At 44.7% G+C, this 22517-nt stretch overlaps 2 protein-coding genes across 4 annotated transcripts in view; one reads left to right on the forward strand and one right to left on the reverse strand.

Moving 5' to 3' along the window:
• ASXL1 (ASXL transcriptional regulator 1) overlaps positions 1–11728 on the reverse strand; it is a 227894-nt gene extending 216166 nt beyond the window's left edge. For both annotated transcript variants that reach the window (XM_033962878.1, XM_033962877.1), the window contains exon 1: positions 11139–11728. In XM_033962878.1, coding sequence (XP_033818769.1) covers positions 11139–11195 — 57 coding nt within the window. In that variant the 5' untranslated portion in view covers positions 11196–11728. The remainder of the gene's footprint in view (positions 1–11138) is intronic.
• Positions 11729–11734: 6 nt separating this feature from the next.
• LOC117369007 (nectin-2-like) overlaps positions 11735–22517 on the forward strand; it is a 162866-nt gene continuing 152083 nt past the window's right edge. The window contains exon 1 of one of the 2 annotated variants that reach the window (XM_033962880.1): positions 11735–11963. In XM_033962880.1, coding sequence (XP_033818771.1) covers positions 11858–11963 — 106 coding nt within the window. In that variant the 5' untranslated portion in view covers positions 11735–11857. The remainder of the gene's footprint in view (positions 11964–22517) is intronic. The other variant, XM_033962879.1, reaches the window with a different exon arrangement.

Here is a 22517-nt window from a genome sequence, read left to right on the forward strand (position 1 = left end):
GTCCCCAGTAGAGTCAGCAATATGGATCCCAGAAACTGTACAGAATCCCATATTCTTGGTCATGGTAAGCGAAGAAGAATACCAATCTGAGGCCGAGACCCCACGCCCAAGTCTCCGGAAAGAAACACATGTCTCTCCTATATGAATAAAAAATCACCCCGATATACCTATAAATAGTACAGGAGAAAAGAGTGCTGTGCAAATTCGAAGATGCACGTGTAAACAACTGAGGAAAAGATATTACCCTTTTCGTGTCAGTCAAACGGCACGACTGGAAGTCGTCCGAATCAAGCAGGCAGTCAAGAAGAAATTAGATGAATCGCCTGGTAGCGCAAAAACGGTACCACCGTCCACATCACCTAAAACGTTCGTGAAGCCTTGGATAGGCGAAATGGCATGTGCCAAAACCGAAAGTGCCGCTCCAAGAAAGGCAGGCAAACCAAGTGCCGATTCGGAGTCCACAGAGAAAATGTAAATATACTCCCAGGTTGTCTGCAGAAATGTGTAACCCCGAGAAACTAATTCAGCAGAATGGGATCCAGCCTGCCCAATGCCCCCATCTCGGGCACCATGCAGTAAGTGAAACAACGTCCCTTAGTTCCCAAAGAACTACAAGAACTGTCCTGAGGACCAGTAACACTGAAAAGGGAAAAACAAAACATAGAGACTCCAAGAACGAACTGGAAACCTGAGGAGGATGCAAAGATGCAAGCATCCTGAAAAAACTTCACAGCCCCCTGACTTGACATTATAGCGTCTTCTCCCTCATGAGAAAGCCTGACGAGTCATTGGAAGAAGTCAAGATCCCCTCAGAATGAAGTGCAGAAGGTCAGGGAATGGCAGGATGATACTGTAGGATCTGCAAGAAGATTCTCCTTGGAAAAATCAAGTTTCACAATGTAAAGAGGAATATACTGGAACCATGAAAACAGTACTAACCCCATGCAACATGAGCGAAATACGTATGTCCTTTAAAGTGAATACGTACTAGACTCAATCAAGATGTTGCATCTATCGCCCTGTGGAAAACAACAGCATCCTTACAGGTATCAGACAAAGCTCACGTCGCTAATGAGAGCTTCAGGGATGAGGCTAACAGCCACATAGCGCGTGATCCTCCGCGGGTTTGATAGAATAGGTAACTGGCTCCTGGTTAAAAGGAGCTGTACAGCCCTTCCTGTCTGGTCGGGGGGCCCGTCTAGCATGTGCTATGAGAAAATGGTGACAGGAGAAACCAGCGTGATAAGCATGGAAATCTGAAGTCCAGGGCCCCTCAGAAATAGAGAAAGAGAGTCCTGGCCGCAGGAAGATGCGCAGTGTTATTATGCCCATAGAGACAGCCCGAACTTGGAAACTGTTTGTACTACCTTTAGGCATATATAACCTGTGCCACTACTAGACACATGCAGCTCAGTACAGAGGCCCAAATAAGGACAGTTACCAACAGACAAAGGCTCAATCTGTAGGGACCCCAAGAGAGACAATGAGATACCTGTGTGAAATACAGGGCCCTATCTTACTGCTGATCTCACCGTGCCGTGAGTTGCCGTATGTCGCCCGAGTCCGGAGACAAACCGAGACTAGGTGACCTAGCACAGGTCAGAGTCTCTCTGGTAAACCCCTTGAGTGTTAACCCCAGAGTCTGATTAAACAAGCAGCTTCCTTCAAGGGAGTACAGCAGGAACACAGACATAGACATATAAAGCTGCCCAAGCTTTTCCCAAAGCTGGTGAAACAAATACAACTTGTCTGAACCGGAAAGGAGAGAAGCTCCGGCATACCCTGACCAAAGTCAGCTGGAAATAAACTACTGGAACGCTGCAGCTCTCCCGCCATCGCCGGAGACCCAAGCGCACGCCTGATTCTCACTGACACGTGGCCGCTGCATCAACGCTCCTAGAAACATAGTCGGATTCAAGCCCCGCAAAATTTACCCTGCCACGGCTTGCATAGAAATAAAATCAGACTCAGGGAATAACCAGAAGAACGGTCCACAGCGCCGGAAAAAACATGTCCTATCTCATGCTGCTATAAACCGGCATCTGCACAATCAGCTGCACATGGCTGTGACAAACACCGATGAAAGAGAGCCTCAGAATAAACAGGATTACTATTGCTGCACTGAAACCCAACAATGAGAACAAGTGCGAGCATAAAATTGCACCGCTACTGCCGCGCTGTAACCAACAAGGAAACCAAGCGCGTGCATGCAAAGGACGGGAAGTCCCGGCTCCCTCCACGGATTTCTAGTCATAAAACTTAGCCTCAATAAAATATCCATGCCTTAAACATACGTTGACCGAACCCACATTACTAAGACTCCCAAACAGAACCTGAAGTTCAAACAACCGTAAAAGCCAGACATACTCACAAACTTGTTGTTAGGGCTGGTTGAAGCCAGTTAAATCTGGTTGATCAGCAGTAACCAGGCAGAATGGAGGAACCGTGGTCTCTTTTTTTTTTTTTTTTTTTTACAGAGAAGGGAAAGAAGAAAAATATTGAGACCCAGTCAGACCCTCTATCACTGGAGGGAGGGTGAGGCAGGGACCTGGGGGGGCCTAGGTGTAACCCCTAAAGCCGGCACCGTTCAGCCGGACACCCCTGTCTCACTGAAGAGAAAATCTCAACAGGAGAAATAGCATTGCCAGCTCACTGAAGAGAAACCTCAACAGGAGAAATAGAATGGCAGTCTCACTGAAGAGAAACCTCAACAGGAGAAAATAAAGTTCCAGCCACAGCCAGAATTCAGGAGCTAGTTGAATAGCGACTTTTTCCTGCTGGGAGATAGAGAATACTGGATAAACAGGAGGAGTGCCAGCCAATAGGACCACCTGTTAATCAGTTTCTCTATCTCCGCCTGCTGGTAGATGTGGGCTATCCCATTGGTCTCTGGATTCATCTGCTGCTGTTGCTAGGGAACTATCGTGATATCGTCTGCATAGATATAGAATTTAACTTTTAAGTTTTGCAGTACGTTCCCCAATGAGGCAAGGTAAATGTTGAAAAATATAGAGGATAGAGGAGAGCCCTGTGGGACTCCGCAAGAGTTTACCCAGCTGTAGGAATGTTTGTTGTCAATATAGACTTGATATGATCTTTTACTCAAAAAACCCCTGGAACCATTTCAGCACATTGCCTGAAAGACTAATTGACTCCAGAAAGTCAATCAGAATAGCATGATCAACCAAATTGAAGGCACTACTTAAGTCTAATTGCAGAACTAGTGCACTGAATAAGGTATGAAGGAAATCTAGCAGTGATGCAATGACCTTTTCAGTGCTAAATCCAGATCGAAAACCTGACTGATTGTCTTGTAGTATGCTAAATTTGTCCAAATACTTTACTAATTCTTGGTTGACCAGGCCTTCCATCAGCTTGACGAATAAGGGGGTACTCGTAATAGGTCTGTAATTTGATGTTAACTTGATAGATTCCTTAGGATTTTTTACGATCGGTGTGATCAGAATCTGGCCTAGATCCTCAGGGAATGTACCAGTTAGTAATAGGGAGGAAAGCCAATTGTATAAGTTGGCTTTGAAGGTGACTGGAGCGACTTTCATAATGTTTGGTGGGCAGCAGTCTAATCTGCAATAGGAATCCACGTATTTCATATAGAGTTTACAGAACTGTTGCCAGGATTGAGTGGTAAAAATGTTCCAGGACATATCTACCCTAGGTTCATCTTTGTACTGGGCAACTGGGTAGTTCGAAATGTTAGATTTGGAGCCCGTTAGTTTGGATCTCAGATTATTGATTTTGTTGTTGAAGAATTCAGCCAGAGCGTCTGCAGATGGTGGGGAATCTAGGGTCGAACAGAAAAAGGGCTGTAGGTCGTAGAGATTGTTAATTAGTTCAAAGAGATTTCTACTATAAGTGTTCGGAGAGCCAATTTTTTGGGCATAAAAGTTAGTGCGTTTCTTTATTAGTAGTATTTTGTATTCTTTTAATTTTAGTCTCCAGTTCGTTCTCCCTTCACTGTCCCTTGATTTCAACCATTGTCTTTCTAGTTTGCGTAACTCCCATTTCACATTCACTAACTCGGCATCATACCAGCCATCCAGATTCTTGTTTCTCTTTTTCCTTAATTTAGTGGGGGCCATTTTGTTTAATATCTGCATACTCATGTTAGTCCAAGAGTCCGCCGAGAAAGAGTCTGAACTAGAAGTTATGTCGTAGTGTGACCAGAATTCCATTTGAAATTTTAATTTTTTAATTTAATTTAATTCTTATATACCGCTAATAACCGTGAGGTTTCTAAGCGGTTTACAAAAATGAATGCATTAAAAGATCCAACAAATAAAAATAAATAAGATAGATACTTGGAAATTCCCTAACTGTCTCAAAGGCTCACAATCTAACTAAAGTACCTGAAGAGACAATTTATGAAAAATAAAGATAAAATATAAAGACAGAGATAGAGATAGAAATGAGTATTCCACCAAGTAATGAATAAATAAATTTAAAGATAGAATTAAAAATAAATAAGTAAAATAAATAAAAAATAGAGATAAAAAATAAGTATCAAGAGAAATAAAAAATATATATTTAAAGTATTCTCCCCTGCTGGATCGGGGGAGCGGTTTAACTGTGAAAAAGGGTGAATATCTAATTATTCACTTCTAGAATTGGATACTTCTTAAATTTAGTAAAAATATTCTGGCACAAGTGTCAAACCTTAAAAAAGGAAGTCATATTGAGCATTGGAAAATAATAATAATTAACTAATAAAATAGTACACATTTAATTTTCCCCACCACCAAATTTCCATATCACGCTCCACCCAGCTATTTTTTCATGCCACCCGGATGGAAAAAATTTCTGGGGAGAACATTGATGGCTATTTCAGGATTTTAGGGAAGGGAGTTTAGGGCTCACTCCAAACTGCCCAAAACCCATTTTTGGAGACAGCCCCCCTCCTCCCCCAAAAAAATCTCCGACACAGCCTGTACATTCAGTATTTACTGTGCCACATGGTGCCGAAAGACTGCAGGAAAGATAGCTAGAACAGCCCACAGAGAGATTCTCTATCTCAACAAGTCTGTGCACTGGACTCTTGACTGACCAGAGAACATCACTGTAGCAAATATGCGGAGGAACACCTTCAGCTATGATTCTGGCCACACCTCCACGGACCTATGCAACCTGCACCCACCCACTAGTGGACAAACCTGGGGTGAGCATGCTCCAAAGGACAGATCCCTGAGCCCCGGAATGAAGGAGCAGGCTGTCCAGGGGGTGTATTAATAGGCAGTCGACGCCCCTGGAAGCAGACTTCCCAAAAGTCTGCGATCTCCCACAGCCCAAGAAGTCCCCCATAGGGAACACTGAAGCACTGTGGCAAACACCGCAAAACATACACAAAAAGAATAATACTGGCATTAAAGAAAAATAAACATGAGCATTAAAGACATGCTCCCTCTCTTTGGCTTATAGGTTAAAACTGATTCTATGGGAGGCGGTGCTGAGAGGAGAGGGAAGGAACTGATGACTGAATATTTATATCTCCCTATAAGCCTGTCTGGTGAGAATAGGTACTCAACCCACTTGTCCAGGAATAGAGTAGGATTATATAAGAATATCACCCTACCCCTGCAGATCTATTCCCTTCCCAAAGTCCCTCTCCCCCCCATGGATTCAGCACATCTCCCTTCTCCTCCCCAAATCTAGGTCCTCTCCTTCCCTCAGAACCAGCACCACCTTCTATCCTCAACCCCCCCCAGTCCTACTCTCTTCTCTGTCTGTCAAACCTGCTTTTTATTTAGGGTTAGCTCCTTATTTCTGTTTTGTCCCCCCTCACCCCCCTGTCCAGTACCACCTTCTTTCTTTAACCCACCACCACTCTGTTTTCTCTCCTCTGTCAATCCTGCTTTTTATTTAGCGCCAGCTCCTTATTTCTGCTGTGTCCCACCCTCCCATACCTACTAAGTTGTGTCAGAGAGGTGGGATTGGACAAATAGAAGGAGCCAGCTCTCAGCCAACCTGTTATCGCTGCAGGGATTGCTAAAGAAAAAGCAGGTTTGATGGACCAAGGGAAAGAAGAAGAGAAAGTAGTGGACTTGGTGGGGGGGGGGGAGTGGTTAAGGAAAGAAGAGGGAGCAGCACTAGTTCCATTAGGAAGGAAAGAAGGGACAGGAGAAAGTCAATCATAGTACAAAGTTTGTGTTTTGTTTTTTAAACCCAACAACTTCTGGCTAAGCTTAGCCTATGGGCCAGTGATATCACAGGCAGGGGCATTTAGCACCTGCCTTACCTGGTCCATAGATTGAGTTGGACCCATTTGTAAACAGCAACAACAGACTGCAGCTACAGCCATACTGTATCATTCTCTATCGCGATGCCATACATCGAAAAAGCACAGTTACTTACCGTAACAGGTGTTATCTAGGGACAGCAGGCAGATATTCTCACATGTGGGTGACATCGGGGCTCCGTGGATGACGTCACCCACATGTGAGAATGTGCTGCCTGCTTTTCCTGGGATAATGATTATTATGATTTCAGGCAGACTTAAAAGAAAGGCATTTTTTTTTACCGCATATAAAAAAAAAGGAATTTTTTTTCTCTGGTAATATACACAGTGGCGTACCAAGGGGGGGGGGGGGGGGCGGTCCGCCCCGGGTGCCAAGCCCTGAGGGGGTGCTCCCGGTCCGGTTCTCCCCCCTGCGCCGGGTGTTGCGTTTGGAAACAGCCTGCAGCAAGATCGCGATGCTAGCGATCTTTGCCCGTCCCCCCCCCGAAGGCCTGCCCCCCCATCGAAGGGGATGCAGGCCTTCAAGGGGGGGGGACAGGCATTCAGGGGTGAAAGCCTGCACCCCCACCGAAGGCCTGCCCCCCCCGAAGGCCTGCACCCCCCCCAAGGTCTGTGCCCTCCCTTGAAGGCCTGTCTCCCCCCCCGAAGGCCTGCACCCCCCGAAGGCTTGTCCCCCTTTGAAGGCTTGCCTGCCTGTTCTTCATGAAGGCCTGTCTGCCTGTTCTTCATGAAGGCCTGTCCCCCTGAAGGCCTGCTGCTCCCCCCCACACTACCTCGAAGGACCGCTCGGCTCGGCCCCACCACCACCACCACGAAGCACTGCTCATTCCCCCAGTCTCCATGCTTCATTTCCCTGGGGAAACAGCCTGCAGCATGATCGCGCGATGCCAGCGATCTTTGCTTGCTTCAGCTGTTTCCTCCGCCGCGGTCCCACCCCTCCTCTGATGTCAGAGGAGGGGCGGGACCGTGGTGGAGGAAACAGCCGAAGCAGGCAAAGATCGCTAGCATCGCGATCTTGCTGCAGGCTGTTTCCAAACGCGACACCCAGCGCAGGGGGGAGAACCGGACCGGGAGCACCCCCCTCAAGGCTTGGCACCCGGGGCGGACCGCCCCCCACCCCTTGGTACACCACTGTGTATATTACCAGAGAAAAAAAATTCCTTTTTTTTTTTATATGCGGTAAAAAAAAATGCCTTTCTTTTAAGTCTGCCTGAAATCATAATAATCATTATCCCAGGACAAGCAGGCAGCACATTCTCACATGTGGGTGACGTCATCCATGGAGCCCCGATGTCACCCACATGTGAGAATATCTGCCTGCTGTCCCTAGATAACACCTGTTACGGTAAGTAACTGTGCTTTTTCGATGTATGGCATCGCGATAGAGAATGATACAGTATGGCTGTAGCTGCAGTCTGTTGTTGCTGTTTACAAATGGGTCCAACTCAATCTATGGACCAGGTAAGGCAGGTGCTAAATGCCCCTGCCTGTGATATCACTGGCCCATAGGCTAAGCTTAGCCAGAAGTTGTTGGGTTTAAAAAACAAAACACAAACTTTGTACTATGATTGACTTTCTCCTGTCCCTTCTTTCCTTCCTAATGGAACTAGTGCTGCTCCCTCTTCTTTCCTTAACCACTCCCCCCCCCCACCAAGTCCACTACTTTCTCTTCTTTCCCTTGGTCCATCAAACCTGCTTTTTCTTTAGCAATCCCTGCAGCGATAACAGGTTGGCTGAGAGCTGGCTCCTTCTATTTGTCCAATCCCACCTCTCTGACACAACTTAGTAGGTATGGGAGGGTGGGACACAGCAGAAATAAGGAGCTGGCGCTAAATAAAAAGCAGGTTTGACAGAGGAGAGAAAACAGAGTGGTGGTGGGTTAAAGAAAGAAGGTGGTACTGGACTGGGGGGTGAGGGGGGACAAAACAGAAATAAGGGGGGGACAGGCATTCAGGGGTGGGATGCAGACCTTTAAGGGGAGGACAGACCTTCAGGGGAGGGGGGGCCCTGGTGTAGAAGTACACGGAGGGAAGGGGGAGGGGTTCAAAGAGACATGCATATGCCGGACTTTGGGTGGGAAGAAATAATGGGTCTGAAAATAGAGGAGAGAGAGAGAGATGATGGACCATGGGTTTTAGGGAGAGAAGTTGGACACAAGGGATGGTGTGGAGGGGGGGGATAGAGATACTGGTTAGGAGAGTAGTTGGGAAAAGAAAGGGAGAGATGGTGGACCCTGGGGTGGTGGGGAAGGAGGGAGAGCTGCTGGATGAAAGGGTAGTTAAGAAAAGGTGGATCTGTGGAGGGAGACAAAAAAAGGAAAGATGCCAGACATCCGGGGGAGAGAAGGGAAACAGAAGGGGAGGACAAAGATGGCAGACGGATGGTTAGCACGGAGAAAGAAGGAGACCCTGGCAAGCAAGTTATCAGAAGACAACCAGAGCTTTGGACCAACAAGATTTGAAAAATAACCAGACAACAAAAAGGTAGAAAAACTAATTTTATTTTCTGTTTTGTGATTACAATATGTCAGATTTGAAATGTGTATCCTGCCAGAGCTGGTGTTAGACCGCAAACGTGAGCTAGGATTTAACAGAGAGAGGAAAGGTCCTTTTTGTTTCTTTATTTTATTTACACCACAGCGCCAGTGTGGTTAGGAGAAGCCAAAGGGGGGTGAAAAAGCTATAAAATAAACCCACCAGGATGTTTGAAAAAAAAAAAACCAATTGGGCAGGAAAATCAAATCGATAAACCAATTCAGTAGGCTGAATCGAATCGAAATTTTTTTTCCTGAATCTGGCAGCACTAGTTTGCGCTACTGTCTTAGACTTTAGGACCTGGGATTGGGGAGAGATGGCATCCTCAGTACTTTATAATGCAAGTGAAATGAGGATTTGGTCAGATTTTTGAAGGGTCTGCACTCTGCAGAAGAAAAATATTGTATAGGCCGGGGACATGAGACAGCAGGAAATGGGAACTTTTCTTCCTTCTATTTTTGTGAATGGAAAGGTTGAAAATGTCAGAGAGTTCAGATAAAATATGTGCTTTATAAGAAAATATAATAATGTGTTTTATAAAGTTTATAGCATTGCTGGTCTACCCGGTGAGGTGTTCCTAGTGGTGGTGGTGGCAGCGTGTCAATGTGTTGAGAGGAAGAGGTGATCTGGGAAATTCTGCTGAGTAAACTCCGGGCCCATTTCCACCCCCCAGTTAATCCACTCCACTCAACTGGTTCACACACTGAGTGGGTCTTTAGGTGTTGTTCCTGGGTAGTTGTTTTGGTATCTCTTCCAGTGGTTTGTCAGTATCTCCTTCTGGTCCAAGGAAGGAAACTTTGTTAACCTTAGCACTGACCTACAGAATATGTTTGTAACAGCGCTGCTTGTGTGGCATTAGTCTATGTAGTGATCGAAAGAAAAAACCAGACCTTTGCACATTTTTGCACTATATGGTGGGTGTATGAAGAGATTCACATTTCCTGCACAGCTAAGTCCGTGTGAAGTTACCTTGTGCTGTATTTGACATCTAGCAAAGTCTCTGTTTGGAAGGAAAGATCTCAGCTTAAAAATGAAGTGGCCAGAAGTTATGGTAAAAGCAGATAGCGTAGCTGGTTTTAAGAAAGGTTTGGACAAATTCCTGGAGGAAAAGTCCATAGTCTTATTAAGACATGGGGGAAACATCTGCTTGCCCTGGATCAGTAGCATGGAATGTTGCTACTCTTTGGGTTTTGACCAGGTACTAGTGACCTGGATTAGCTTCCATGAGAATGGATTACTGGGCATGATGGACCATTGGTCTGACCCAGTTAGGCTATTCTTATGTTATGTTCTCATCTGTAGGGGCCTTTGTTTTCACTTCTTATTTTAATGTATTTTTTTTCTGAGAACTTATCAGTGTTTTTTATAATGGGAACAAAAATGGAAGAGAATTAATGTGTGTGGAATGGGGGGGTAACTAATTTCTTCAGCTAAATAATTCAATCCACTTCAACCAGACATAGGAGAACTCACGCACCATTCACACACCCTCCAACCAAAAACGTCAAAAGAAAAAAAACAGTTCGACAACCTCCTAGCCATTTGAGCTGCAACATTCGACCCCCAACTCTACAACCTATTGACCTCGACCACAAAACCTTCAAAAAAGAAATAAAAACCCTTCTATTAAAAAAACACATAAAACCGAACTAACACAATCAGAACTGTCCCAAGCATCACCTGCAACTACTCCATATGTACTTCTGATGTCATGACAATTCAGACATAATTTATGTTATGGTATGTTTGGAATAATGGTTACATATATGAGGTTCAATAAAAGAAAATTTTCACTGCCTGTTTCTATTATGATCATTTATTCAGTTTCATGGTTATTACAAAAAATATTTTTTTACATGGGGGGGGGGTCAAAAAATTATGGGCTCCGGGTGCCACATACCCTAGGTACGCCACTGAATATACAGAATCTTGGTAAACCCGAAAATGCTGAGACATTTTTTAGGTACTATAATCAGATACCCCACTGAAACCAGTTACTGGAAATAATTAAAACGTTCAAGTTAGATCGTGTTTTTCGCTTACTAAGGGGGGGGGGAGAAGAGTGAAAAAGTATGTTAATATGTAAGTATTGTATTTCAAGGCTCAGTTTTGGAATCAAATATTAGAGATACCACCATGAAATCTAAATTTCATTAAGAATGAGAGCCTACAATGCTAAGTCACAGCAGTTTGAACATAAAGATACATATAAAATCTTATTTTAGTTCAGGTTTTCCCATAATGCGCCTTCCTCACCCCTCGTTTCTAGTGGATAATTGTACTCGCCATATTTCGCAAACACAGAAATGCCCCCTCCCCCCCCCCCGTTCTTGAAAGATTTGGAATTCGGTTACCATCCGAGCCGCCTCAGCCCACGTGCGCTCTTTCTTCCTCTTCTGCTTGTCCTTCATCTTCTTCTGTGGCGCCCAAGGCCTTGGTCCCAATAAAAAGCAGCACGCGACCTGACCACCAACCGTTAAGATAGGACCAAAACTCGAACAAGAACGAGGTGCAGCAACAACTTCGCACGAGACTTACAGATAATCCCACACACAAGAAAAAGGCCTTGAGAAAGCGCGAGAATCACCATGCATAAGACAGAACGAAAGAACCATGCACAGGACCCCCGCCGTACTACCACCGAGGCTTGGGACCCGAGATAACACAGCACAGCGGTCAAAGGGCACAGTTGACAGGAAGTACATCCCCTGCCCTTTACCGCTTTGTTATACGCTTCCCAGGCTAAAGGCCCTCCGCTTACCAACATTGTAATCTGCAATCACATGGGGGGGTATTTTGCAAATAATTGTATCTTATTTCTACAAAAATAAAACAAAAGTGTATGCTGGGAAATGTAGTTAATTTTGACGCTCGTGAGTTTTATTTAAGTATAAACTACACTTCCCCTCATTCAATGCAATGTAGTCCATCTCTATATTCTGTATCAGTTGACCCTGCTTTTAATATGGTGGGGGGTGGTATCTACAAATATCGCGATATAAAATAACGCGTCGGAAGTAAAGCCTCAGAGAAAAGACCCTCCAGAGACTGGTCACGAGCATGGTTTTGAGCAATGCCTCTGGAAGCGAAGGGGTTCGCGGCTCAGGACCGCCGCCTTCTTATGCTGTTTCGGGGCTGGAGGAAGGCTGGCTTGGCGGCTCAGAACTGCTGCCGCTTTGGTACTTAAGGGCGGGCGGGAGGGAGGAGGATTCACGTCTCAGCTGCTACGGGGCTTGGGCTCTTGAGAGGGAGATGGGGTTTCTGACTCATGACTGCCGCCGCTTCTAGTATTTCAGGACTTGAAGGAGGAGAGTTTGCGCTGAGGACCAGTGGTCTTCAATCTTTTGACACCTATGGACCAGCGGAAATAAAATAATCATTTTGTGGACCTGCAGTTGAAGAACACTGGGCTAAGTGGTGGGTCAGACCCCGCCCCCAGAATAGTACTAATTTTAAAACCATTTTCCCATTCATTTTTCATATACCTTGGATTACGAGCATAATCCGTTCCAGGAGCATGCTGGTAATCCAGAATGCTCGTTTATCAAAACAAATTACCCATAGAAAATAGTGGCAACAGCAACGATTCGTTCTAGAACCCGGGGTCTATACCTGTCGGGTGCCGGGTGCTGCAGCGCCATCTCCTCCGTGGGTCATCTGAAGAAGAACCCCTCATCAGGCATATTGAAGTCCCCTAGCAGTACAGCTTCTCCTCGTAGAGTGATATTCTTCTCTATGTCTTCAATTAATTCTGCGTCCATGTCTTCCAGTTGTCTTGGGGAGTCTGTATACCACACCTAGATACAGGCATTTTTCTCTGCCTCTTGCCAGGATTACCCGGAGGGACTCCCCGGTGTACTTGACATCTGTGATCCTGATGGTTTTGATGTCCTCTTTAATGTATAGAGCTACCCCCCCCCCCCCTCCTAACCTGCCCTCTCTGTCCTGACGAAGTAGATTGTAGCTCGGTATAGCCATATCCCACCCATGTGAGTCTGTGAACCAAGTTTCAGATATTGCCACCACATCTAGGTTGGCATTCCTTATTTCAGCCTCCAATTCTAGAATTTTGTTACCTAAACTGTGTGCATTGACATACATGGCCCTCCATATCTTGTGTTTGCTAAGTCCCTGTGAGGCATATCCTACCCGAGTCAGTGTGACTCCTAAAGAACTGTTTGCAATGTGGGTACTTACCTTGGACATGGAAGCGGAGATTCGACTCACCTCATCAGGATAATTCCTTTCTGCACTAATATGTGAATGGGTACCCTCCCCTGACTTACCTAGTTTAAAGCCCTGTGAAGCAGGCGGGCTAGTCGGTGTCCGAAGATGTTCTTACCCCTACTGGTCAGATGGAGTCCGTCTGGTCCCTGAAGTCCTTGTAGCGCTTCCCCATGGTTTAGGAATCCGAAGTTCATATCCCGGCACCATCCCTGTAGCCACTCGTTCGTCCTCAGGATACGTTCATCTCTGGCTCTTCCCTTGCCTCTAACTTGGAGGATCGATGAGAAAACCACCTGCGCTCCTGTCCGCTTCAGCCTCTCACCCAGTGCTCCAAATTCTCTGGTGATGGTCTCCGGTGTGTTCCTGGCAGTGTCGTTGGTTCCTATGTGGACAAGAAGCATAGGAAAGTGGTCTCGGGGCGTGAGTAGTCTATCCAGACTAGCGGTGACATCTCGTATCCTGGCTCCAGGCAGACAGCAGACCTCCCTAGATTGCATATCCGGTCAGCAAACTATATATTTTTGCTTTCTTAAAATTTCTGCACTCTGTATTTCCTCTGATCATCTGCATATTATAACTCGCTGAATGTTCAGCTTTCTTGATTGTAAACCGCCTAGAAGTCGCAAGATTGTGGCGGTATAGAAGAATAAAGTTATTATTATTATTATTATTATATTCTCACATGTGGATGAGGTCATCCACAGAACCTGGACAGCACCATCCAAAGTCACTTTAAGAAATCAAAAGATGTCCGTACTGTGTATGCGCAGGTGCCCTCCCACCTGCTGCCAGTTAAGTTAGGTTTAGCGATGATCTCTGCTATCCACCCGATTCACTAAATGGCCCATTGGCTATTTTACGATCTGATCCGATCCACCTTTTCAAATTACAGGAGTTCCCAGTTTGGGTCAATAGACAGGAATAGCTGATGCGGATCGGATGCGGACCCCCCTCCCCTTACCTGTAAAAGTTTGGACTCCTCTGAACTGCGGGCTTTAGGCCCTGCCCCGGTGCATCATTTGATTGGCTCAGGACTGGTTCTATCCATGTAGCATGCTAGAGCATGTTTGCAGTCCAATGTGTGAAGTGCTTCCTCATCAGAATGAGCATGCGACTCTGGATAAAATATTGGAAGGTTGATGAACTGGTTGAAAACTCCAAAATAACTTTTGGGAGGAATTTTGGATGAGTTTGAAGATCCACCTTGTCAGGATAAAATGTAGTATAAAGTGGATCCGCTACTAACACCTGGAATTCACTGACTCGGCAAGATGACATTAGAGCAATGAGGAAGACCACTTTCCAAGTAAGGTGCTTGATTGATGAAGCAGACAATGGTTCAAATGGAGCCTTCATGAGCGCTGAAAGCACCACATTAAGGTCCCAAGCCATTGGAAGCAGTTTCAGAGACAACTTAATATTGTAAAGGCTTTTCATGAATCTAGAAATCAGAGGATACTGCCAAGTGCTTGTTGTTCAAAGGTGTGTGGAAAACACTTATAGCACTAAGATTAGCCCTCACTGAATTAGTCTTTAAGCCAGAAGAGGTGTAGGAGATCAACCAATATGGACAGAAGAGGAGAGGTCATTGGATCCAGAGATTTGCCACTACACTAGAAGGAAAAATTAGTCCACTTGAAGTGGTAGCAGCACTGCATGGAAGGCTTCCTAGAGGCTTCAATGATAGCTGATACTGGTGCAGACAGTAAAAGAGTATCTACTGGTTGATAGAGACATACCATACTGTGAGAGCTAAAAAGATTGGGATGCAGTAGAGAGCCCTCGTTCTGTGTTAATAGTGTCGGATACATTTGCAGAATGATTGGTTCCTGTTTGCTCATTTGTAGGAGGAGAGAGAACCAAGGTTTACCTGGCCACCGAGGTGTAATGAGTATCATGGTGGCTGATTCTTGGTGAAGAATGAGCAGTGTTGTCCTGATTAAAAGGATCAGAGGAAATGCATACAGAAGCCTGCCTCACCATTTGAGGAGAAAAGCATCCATTTCTAGGCAATTGGGAGCGTGTCGCAAGATGAAGGTGTTGAGCTCAGTTTGTCAGCCAATACATTCTGTTTTCCTGCTAGATATACTGCTTTCAGGAAAATGTTGCGAGAAATGGCCCAGGACCAGAGGAAGTGAGATCCTGTTCTTCCCTTCTTGTTAATGTAGTACATAGCTACTTGGTTGTCTGTTCGAATCGGTACTGCTTAATTGAGGAGATGATCCTAGAATGTGATCGCAAATTGCTCGTAGTTCCAGGAGGTTGATGTGAAAATGTGTCTCCACAGAACTCCAAGATCCCTGGGTGTGGAGACCGTCCAGGTAAGCTCCCAATCCTAACATGGAAGTATCAGTTATCAAAATCTTTTGATGAGGTGGTACTTGAAACAGGAGACCTCTGAAGAGATTGGTTGGAGACATCCACCACAGATGAGAGCCTCTCAGCTGCAAGGTCACTGAGAAGTGCTGGAATAGAAGACCAGTTACTTGAGACAATTGGGAGGATAACACCCACTGAGGATGTAAGAGGTAAAGACAGGACCATATATACTGTGGAAGCCATGTGACCCAGAAGTCATAACATGTGATGTGCTGTTAGGTGGTGACGAGAAGAGACTTCCTGGCAGAGATGAAGTAGTGTAGTGAGTCTCTGCTGAGAGAGGAGAACATATGTCTGGTTTGTGTCCCAAAGTGCTCCAATAAATTCCAAAGCCTGAGTGAGCTCCAGATGGTATTTGGGATAATTGATTGCAAATCCCAGGAGCTGAGCCTGTTGGAGTGTGGAGGCTTTGATCAACCAGTCGTCTAAGTAGGGAAAATATATAAGCTGTATGAGCGAAGTATCGCTGCCATTACTACCAAGCACTTGGTGATCACTCTGGGTGCTGATGATGCCAGCCCAAACACAAGGACTTTGTACTGGAAGTGGCATGTTCCCAGACAAAAGCAAAGGTATTTTCTATGAGCAGGGAGAATAGAAATATGTGTATGCTGTAGAGGGCATAGCCAGTTGTTCTTTTCTAACAGAGGTAACAGGGTTCCCCAGAGAGAACATCCACAATTTATCCTTCATCTGGCACTTGTTTAGTGCTCTGAGGTCTAGGATCAGACTTCTTTGGGATAAGGAAGAACTTAAGAACATAAGAATTGCCGCTACTAGGTCAGACCAGTGGTCCATCTTGCCCTGCAGTCCGCTCACGTGGCGGCTCGTAGGTCAAAGACCAGTGCTCTAAATGAGTCCAGCTTTACCTGTGTACGTTCCAGTTTAGCAGGAAATTGTGCAACTTTGTCTTAAATTCCTGGAGGGTGTTTTCCCCTATAACAGACTCCGGAAGAGCGTACCAGTTGTCTACCACTCTCTGGGTGAAGAAGAACTTCCTTACTTTTCTACGGAATCTATCCCCTTCCAGCTTTAGGGAGTGCCCTCTCATTCTCTCTACCTTGGAGAGTGTGAATTGTGTCTTTATCTGCTAAATCTATTCGATTCAGTATCTTGAATGTTTCAATCATGTCACCTCTTAGTCTCTTCTTTTCAAGGGAGAAGAGGCCCAGTTTCTCCAATCTCACTGTACGGCAACTCCTCTAGCCCTTTAACCATTTTAGTCACTCTTCTCTGGACCCTTTTGAGTAGTACCGTGTCCTCCTTCATGTACGGCGACCAGTGCTGGACGCAGTACTCCAGGTGAGGGTGCACCATGGCCCAGTACAGCAGCATGATAACCTTCTCCGATCTGTTCATGATCCCCCTTCTTTATCATTCCTAGCATTCTGTTCACCTTTTTCGTCGCCACTGCACATTTTGCAGACAGCTTCATTGACTTGTCAATCAGAACTCCCAAGTTTCTTTCTTGGGAGGTCTCTCCAAGTACCGCCCCAGACATCCTATACACTTCTCCCTCTGGAATCGCGGGGGATAGGGGCAGAGCCAGACCATGAATGGTGAAATACTATGAATATCTTCTGGTCCAGCTCTGACCCACCCCCGCCTCCCTCCCGCCTTCCCCCCGGCATCCTGACCTTACCTGGTGGTCTAACGGGCTTTCGGGGCAGGAGCGATCTTCCTACGCTCCTGCCCCTTGCAGATCGCCAATAGGAAATGGCTGCCGTGAGTTCCCGTAGTTTCTCGAGACTACAACGGGAACTCCCCACAGCCATTTCCTATTGCCGATCTACATGGGGCAGGAGCATAGGAAGATCCCTCCTGCCCCGAAAGCCCGCTAGAGCACCAGATAATGCCGGGGGGAAGGCTAAACTATGGGGAGGGGTTCTTTTTTTCCCCTCCCAAAAAAATTGTGAATTTGTGAAATTGCGATTACCGAAACCGCGAATGGGGAGGAGGAAGTGTATTCATGAGATTTTTACATGCATCACTTTACACTTATCCACGTTGAACCTCATTTACCATGTCGATGCCCATTTCTCGAGCTTGATTATGTCACATTGCAGATCTTCGCAATCCCCCTGTGTTTTCATTACTCTGAATAACTTAATATCGTCCGCAAATTTAATCACCTCACTGGTCGTACCAATGTCTAGATCATTTATAAAGATGTTGAAGAGCACGGGTCCAAGCACCGAGCCCTGTGGCACCCCACTGGTGACGCTCTTTCAGTCCGAGTATTGTCCATTTACCCCCCACTCTCTGTTTCCTATGCTCCAGCCAGTTTTTAATCCATGTGAATATTTCACCCTCAGTTCCATGGCTTGCAATTTTCCGAAGTAGTCGTTCATGTGGGACCTTGTCAAACGCCTTCTGAAAATCCAGATATACAATGTTGACCAGGTCGCCCTTGTCTATCTGCCTGTTTACTCCCTCAAAGAAGTGCAGTAAGTTCATCAAACACGATCTGCCTTTGCTGAAACCGTGTTGACTGGTCCTCATCAGCCTGTGTCCATCAAGGTGATCAATGATGTAGCCCTTTATCAGCGCCTCTACCATATTTCCCGGTACCGAGGTCAGATTCACCGGTCTGTAGTTTCCCGGATCTCCCTTTGAACCTTTCTTGAAGATTGGCGTAACATTCGCCACCTTCCAGTCTTCCAGAATCTTTCCTGATTTGATTGACAGATTGGCTATTAGTTGAAGCAGTCCAGCTATAGTCCCTTTCAGTTCCTTTATGACCCGGGGATTTATCGCTCTTAAGCCTATCAATCTGCCTACATACCTCCTTTAGACTGACTGTCAACCCTGACAGTTTCCCGTCTTCGTTTCCAGCATATAGCCTGATGGGTTCTGGTATGCTGATATGCTGTGTAAATCTTCTTCGGTAAATACAGACGCAAAAAAATGTGTTCAGTTTGTCGGCGATTGCTTTATCCTCCTTTAGCATTCCCTTTATTCCATGGTCATCCAACGGTCCCACCACTTCCTTCATGGGTCATTTACCCTTTATATCGAAAGAACGGCTTGAAGTTTTTCGCCTCCTTGGCTATTTATTCCTCATAGTCTGTTGGCTCTTTTTACTGCCTTATGGCACCTGCGTTGATGTTGTTTGTGTTTATTCCAGTTTTCGTCTGTCTTTGACCTTTTCCATTCCTTAAATTAAATTTTCTTGTCTCTGATCGCTTCCTTCATCTCTACAGTGAGCCACGCCGGTTCTTTGTTCTTTTTCCTCTTGGATCCCTTGCTGATACGCGGTATATATAGTTTTTCCGCCTTGGTGACTGTGTCCTTAAAAAGGGACCAAGCTTGCTCTAGCGTTTTTACAGTGTTTATCCTCTTCTTAATCTTCTTCCCCACCAGGAGTCTCATCCCTTCGTAATTCCCTATTCAGAGAAGTTCAGTGTTGATGAAGGTTAATATGGAATTAGTATCCACTGAAACTTTTTCTCCAGACCTCATCCTGTTGTCAAAAAGACTGTTGACTTTATCACTCCACTTAACCTTGTCGCCTAAATATTGCATTCGATGTTTGTTCAATTTACCCTGTGCAAGATGATAAGCTTCCAATGGTGTCAAACCACGTTTTTGAAATGCCATGGTTAAGGAAGCCAGGTCTGATAAGACATCATTCAAAACTTCAAGTGTAATATGAAATTGTTCACTGTTCAGCTTCTTATAGCAGTACTTTGCAATAGGATCATTATCTTTGTCTTCTTCAAAATATTTTAACAGGGGATCATAATTTTGAATTGCTTTAAGTGCAGTGTCTAGATAACCAACGCACTTCATTCAGAGGTCTGAAAGCAATTGATTCACATTCAGATGCATCTGCTATTTCTTGAAATTTGCATCGTTTAGTAGAAGACCGACAGAACACCGTGTACACAGTTCTCATTACAGTTTCTACTTTCATCAATTTTATTTCTTTCCATGAATCAGAAAGTCCCAAATCTTTCTGATGTGCAACACAATGTTGCTGCACTAAATGTGGAATGTCTTTTCTCAGCTGTGCTGCAACACCATCTATTTTGCCCAACATAACAGAGGCACCATCAGAGGTGAACATATCCATTTTATTCAGGTCAAGTTCATGTTTCCTATAGAATTCCCTAATTGCTGTTACTATTGATGTAGCATCACATGCTTCCAACTATAGCATCCCACCAAGTGATGTCCTATACTCATTTAAATTAACTGGCCGATACTTAAAGTAGAGTATTAAGTACTTGTTGACAGAAATGTCTGTGCTTTCATCAACAGTTAATGTATGATATGTTGCTAATTTAATGTCTGCCATACGATCATCTTGCACGATGCCATTGATAATTCCAAGAAATTCAAACGCATAGTTTTTGCTTCTCCAGCTATCAGGTATACTAACATACTTCGCCATGTGCTCATTGATATCTTGAACAGAGAGCATTGAGATATTCATCTTAATGGCCAGCACAACACTGTCGACAAGAACCCTAATTTCATCAGGACTGGAAAGCTTCCGTTCATTACTTAAAATTTATATTATAGCGCTTCAATAAATGTGATAAATGGGAAATCAGACCGCTGGTCTTCTGCAACATTTCATTTTAGCAGTGAAAATCATTTTAGGCAAAAATTTATTTTTTTGTGCGCGCTATTTTAATTTGTATGCGCGGGTTCGGCAAGTTGTGCGCACAAGTGCACAGCTTAGAGGGAACATTGTTCTGAAGGTATGGACATAGACTGAGAGCCATTGCTAATAAGGGAGCTGGAGGGAAAAGTAAAGTCTGCTCAAGTTTATTGGAAATGTTGAAGTTTTGTTTTGAACTTTAAATACAAGCCACAGGCAGCCATTTTGTTGGGATCTGGGGAGGGGATCTTTCCAAGCTGCTCCATTGAGGGAAAATTATTTGGAGAGGATCCCACCCTTGGGGCATTAAGCCTAACCCCATGGGAGCTTTGCCTGGCAGAAGAAAAAACTTTCATTTTATTGAAATAAGGCTTTTATGTTTTGGCATATTTTTGGCTTAAACTGCAATTTTGTTTGGTTTGTGAATGCTGGACTTGAGCATAAGGTGATACAAACCTGAGAATTTATTGACACTTGTTTATGCTGGTAAAACAATAAACAGTACCCAAGAAAATTGCACCCAAAGTTTTGAACTCTTATTTTCAGCCGTACCAAGCTACCAAACAACCTCGCAAATCGCTTGGCTGAGGTTTGTGTGCACTGGGTTAGGTCACTTGCTGAGCCCAGCTTGGCTGCGCCTGGTCACACACATCAAAGTTATTGAAAATTAACTAACTAGTCAAAGTTATTGAAAAAATATTGCAGAGACAAAGACACAAATCATGGCAAAAGTTGCGAAGTGACAAACTATTAGAGGAAAGAGGTAGAGAAATGCATGGGGAGAGAAGAAATGTTGGATATGGTGGTGGAGAGGGAACAGAAGGACAGATTGAAGGGGATGACAGGGGGAGGTGCTTCACTAAGAACTAGATCTAGAATTGCTTTGCTTCCTCTCGGTTCCTGAATCAGCTGCTTCATACAGCAGTCCTTGATGTCATCAAGAAATTTTATCTCCTTAGCATGCCCTGATGATACATTTACCCAGTTAATATTGGGGTAGTTGAAATCACCCATAAGAACATAAGAATAGCCCTACTGGGTCAGACCAATGGTCCATCAAGCCCAGTAGCCTGGTCTCACGGTGGCCAATCCAGGTCACTAGTACCTCGCCAAAACCCACAGAGTAGCAATATTCCATGCTACCGATCCAGGGCAAGCAGTGGTTTCCCCCATGTATTTCTCAGTAACAGACTTTTCCTCCAGGAAATTGTCCAACTCTTTCTTAAAACCAGCTACGCTATCTGCTCTTACCACAACCTCTAGCAATGCATTCTAGAGCTTAACTATTCTCTGAGTGAAAAAATATTTCTCCTATTGATTTTAAAAGTATGTCCCTATAACTTCATTGAGTGTCCCCTAGTCTTTGTTACCCAGTTTGTTAGCCTCCATAATTTCTGATAAAATTTCAACATCTGTCCATTCATTCTGGTCAGGCAGACAGTAGTACACTCCTATCACTATCCTTTTCCCCCTTACACATGGAATTTCTATCCACAGGGATTCCAAGGTGTGTTTCTGCTCTTGTAGAATTTTGAGTCCATTTGAGGCCCTTCTTAACATATAACACTATGCCTCCACTGATATGATCCACCCTATCATTACGATATAACTTGTATCCTGGTGTAACAGTGTTCCATTGGTAATTTTCCTTTCACTAGGTTTCAGAGATGCCTATTATATCTATCTTTTCATTTAGTGCAATATATTCTAACTCTCCCATCTTGTTTCTTAGGCTTCTTGCATTTGCATACAGACATTTCAAATGTTTGTCATGTCTATTTACAATTTGCTCAGCAGTTGGCATAGATAATTTGCAATCTTTACAATCAGCCTACTCTGTATTTAAGGAAACCTAATCTACTGTGGCCTTTATTAGGATGCTCTGCTTTTCTGTTACGATGATATCTTTTAAAGATACCTTGCACCAAACCATGATCTTTTGAGCAACTGTTGGCCTTCCCCCAGTTTCTAGTTTAAAAGCTGCTCTATCTCCTTTTTAAATGTTGATGCCAGCAGCCTGGTTCCACCCTAGTTAAGGTGGATATGGTGGTACAGGATAGGTTCCCCCTTTCCCAGTATGTCGCCCAGTTCCTAACAAACCTAAAACTCTCCTACCTAAAACTCCTACCACTTCCTTATCCACGCATTGAGACTCCGGAGCTCTGCTAGTCTTTTGGGACCTGCATGTGAAACAGGGAGCACTTCTGAAAATGCTACCCTGGAGGTTCTGGATTTGAACTTCCTACCTAAGAGCCTAAATTTGTCTTCCAGAACCTCCCTACCGCCTTTCCCTATGTCATTGGTCCCCATATATATATCAAAACAGCAGATTCTTTCCCAGCATTGTCTAAAATCTTATCTAGGTGCACGTGAGATCTACCACTTTTGCACCAGGCAGGCAAGTGACCAAGTGATCCTCATGTCCACCAACCACCCAGCTATCTACATGCCTAATGATCAAATTTCCAGCTATAACGGCTGTCCTAATCCTTCCCTCTTGGGCAGAAGCCCCTGGAGA

The sequence above is a fragment of the Geotrypetes seraphini genome, chromosome 11, assembly GCF_902459505.1.
Source record: "Geotrypetes seraphini chromosome 11, aGeoSer1.1, whole genome shotgun sequence".
NCBI classification, from domain to species: Eukaryota; Metazoa; Chordata; class Amphibia; order Gymnophiona; family Dermophiidae; genus Geotrypetes; species Geotrypetes seraphini.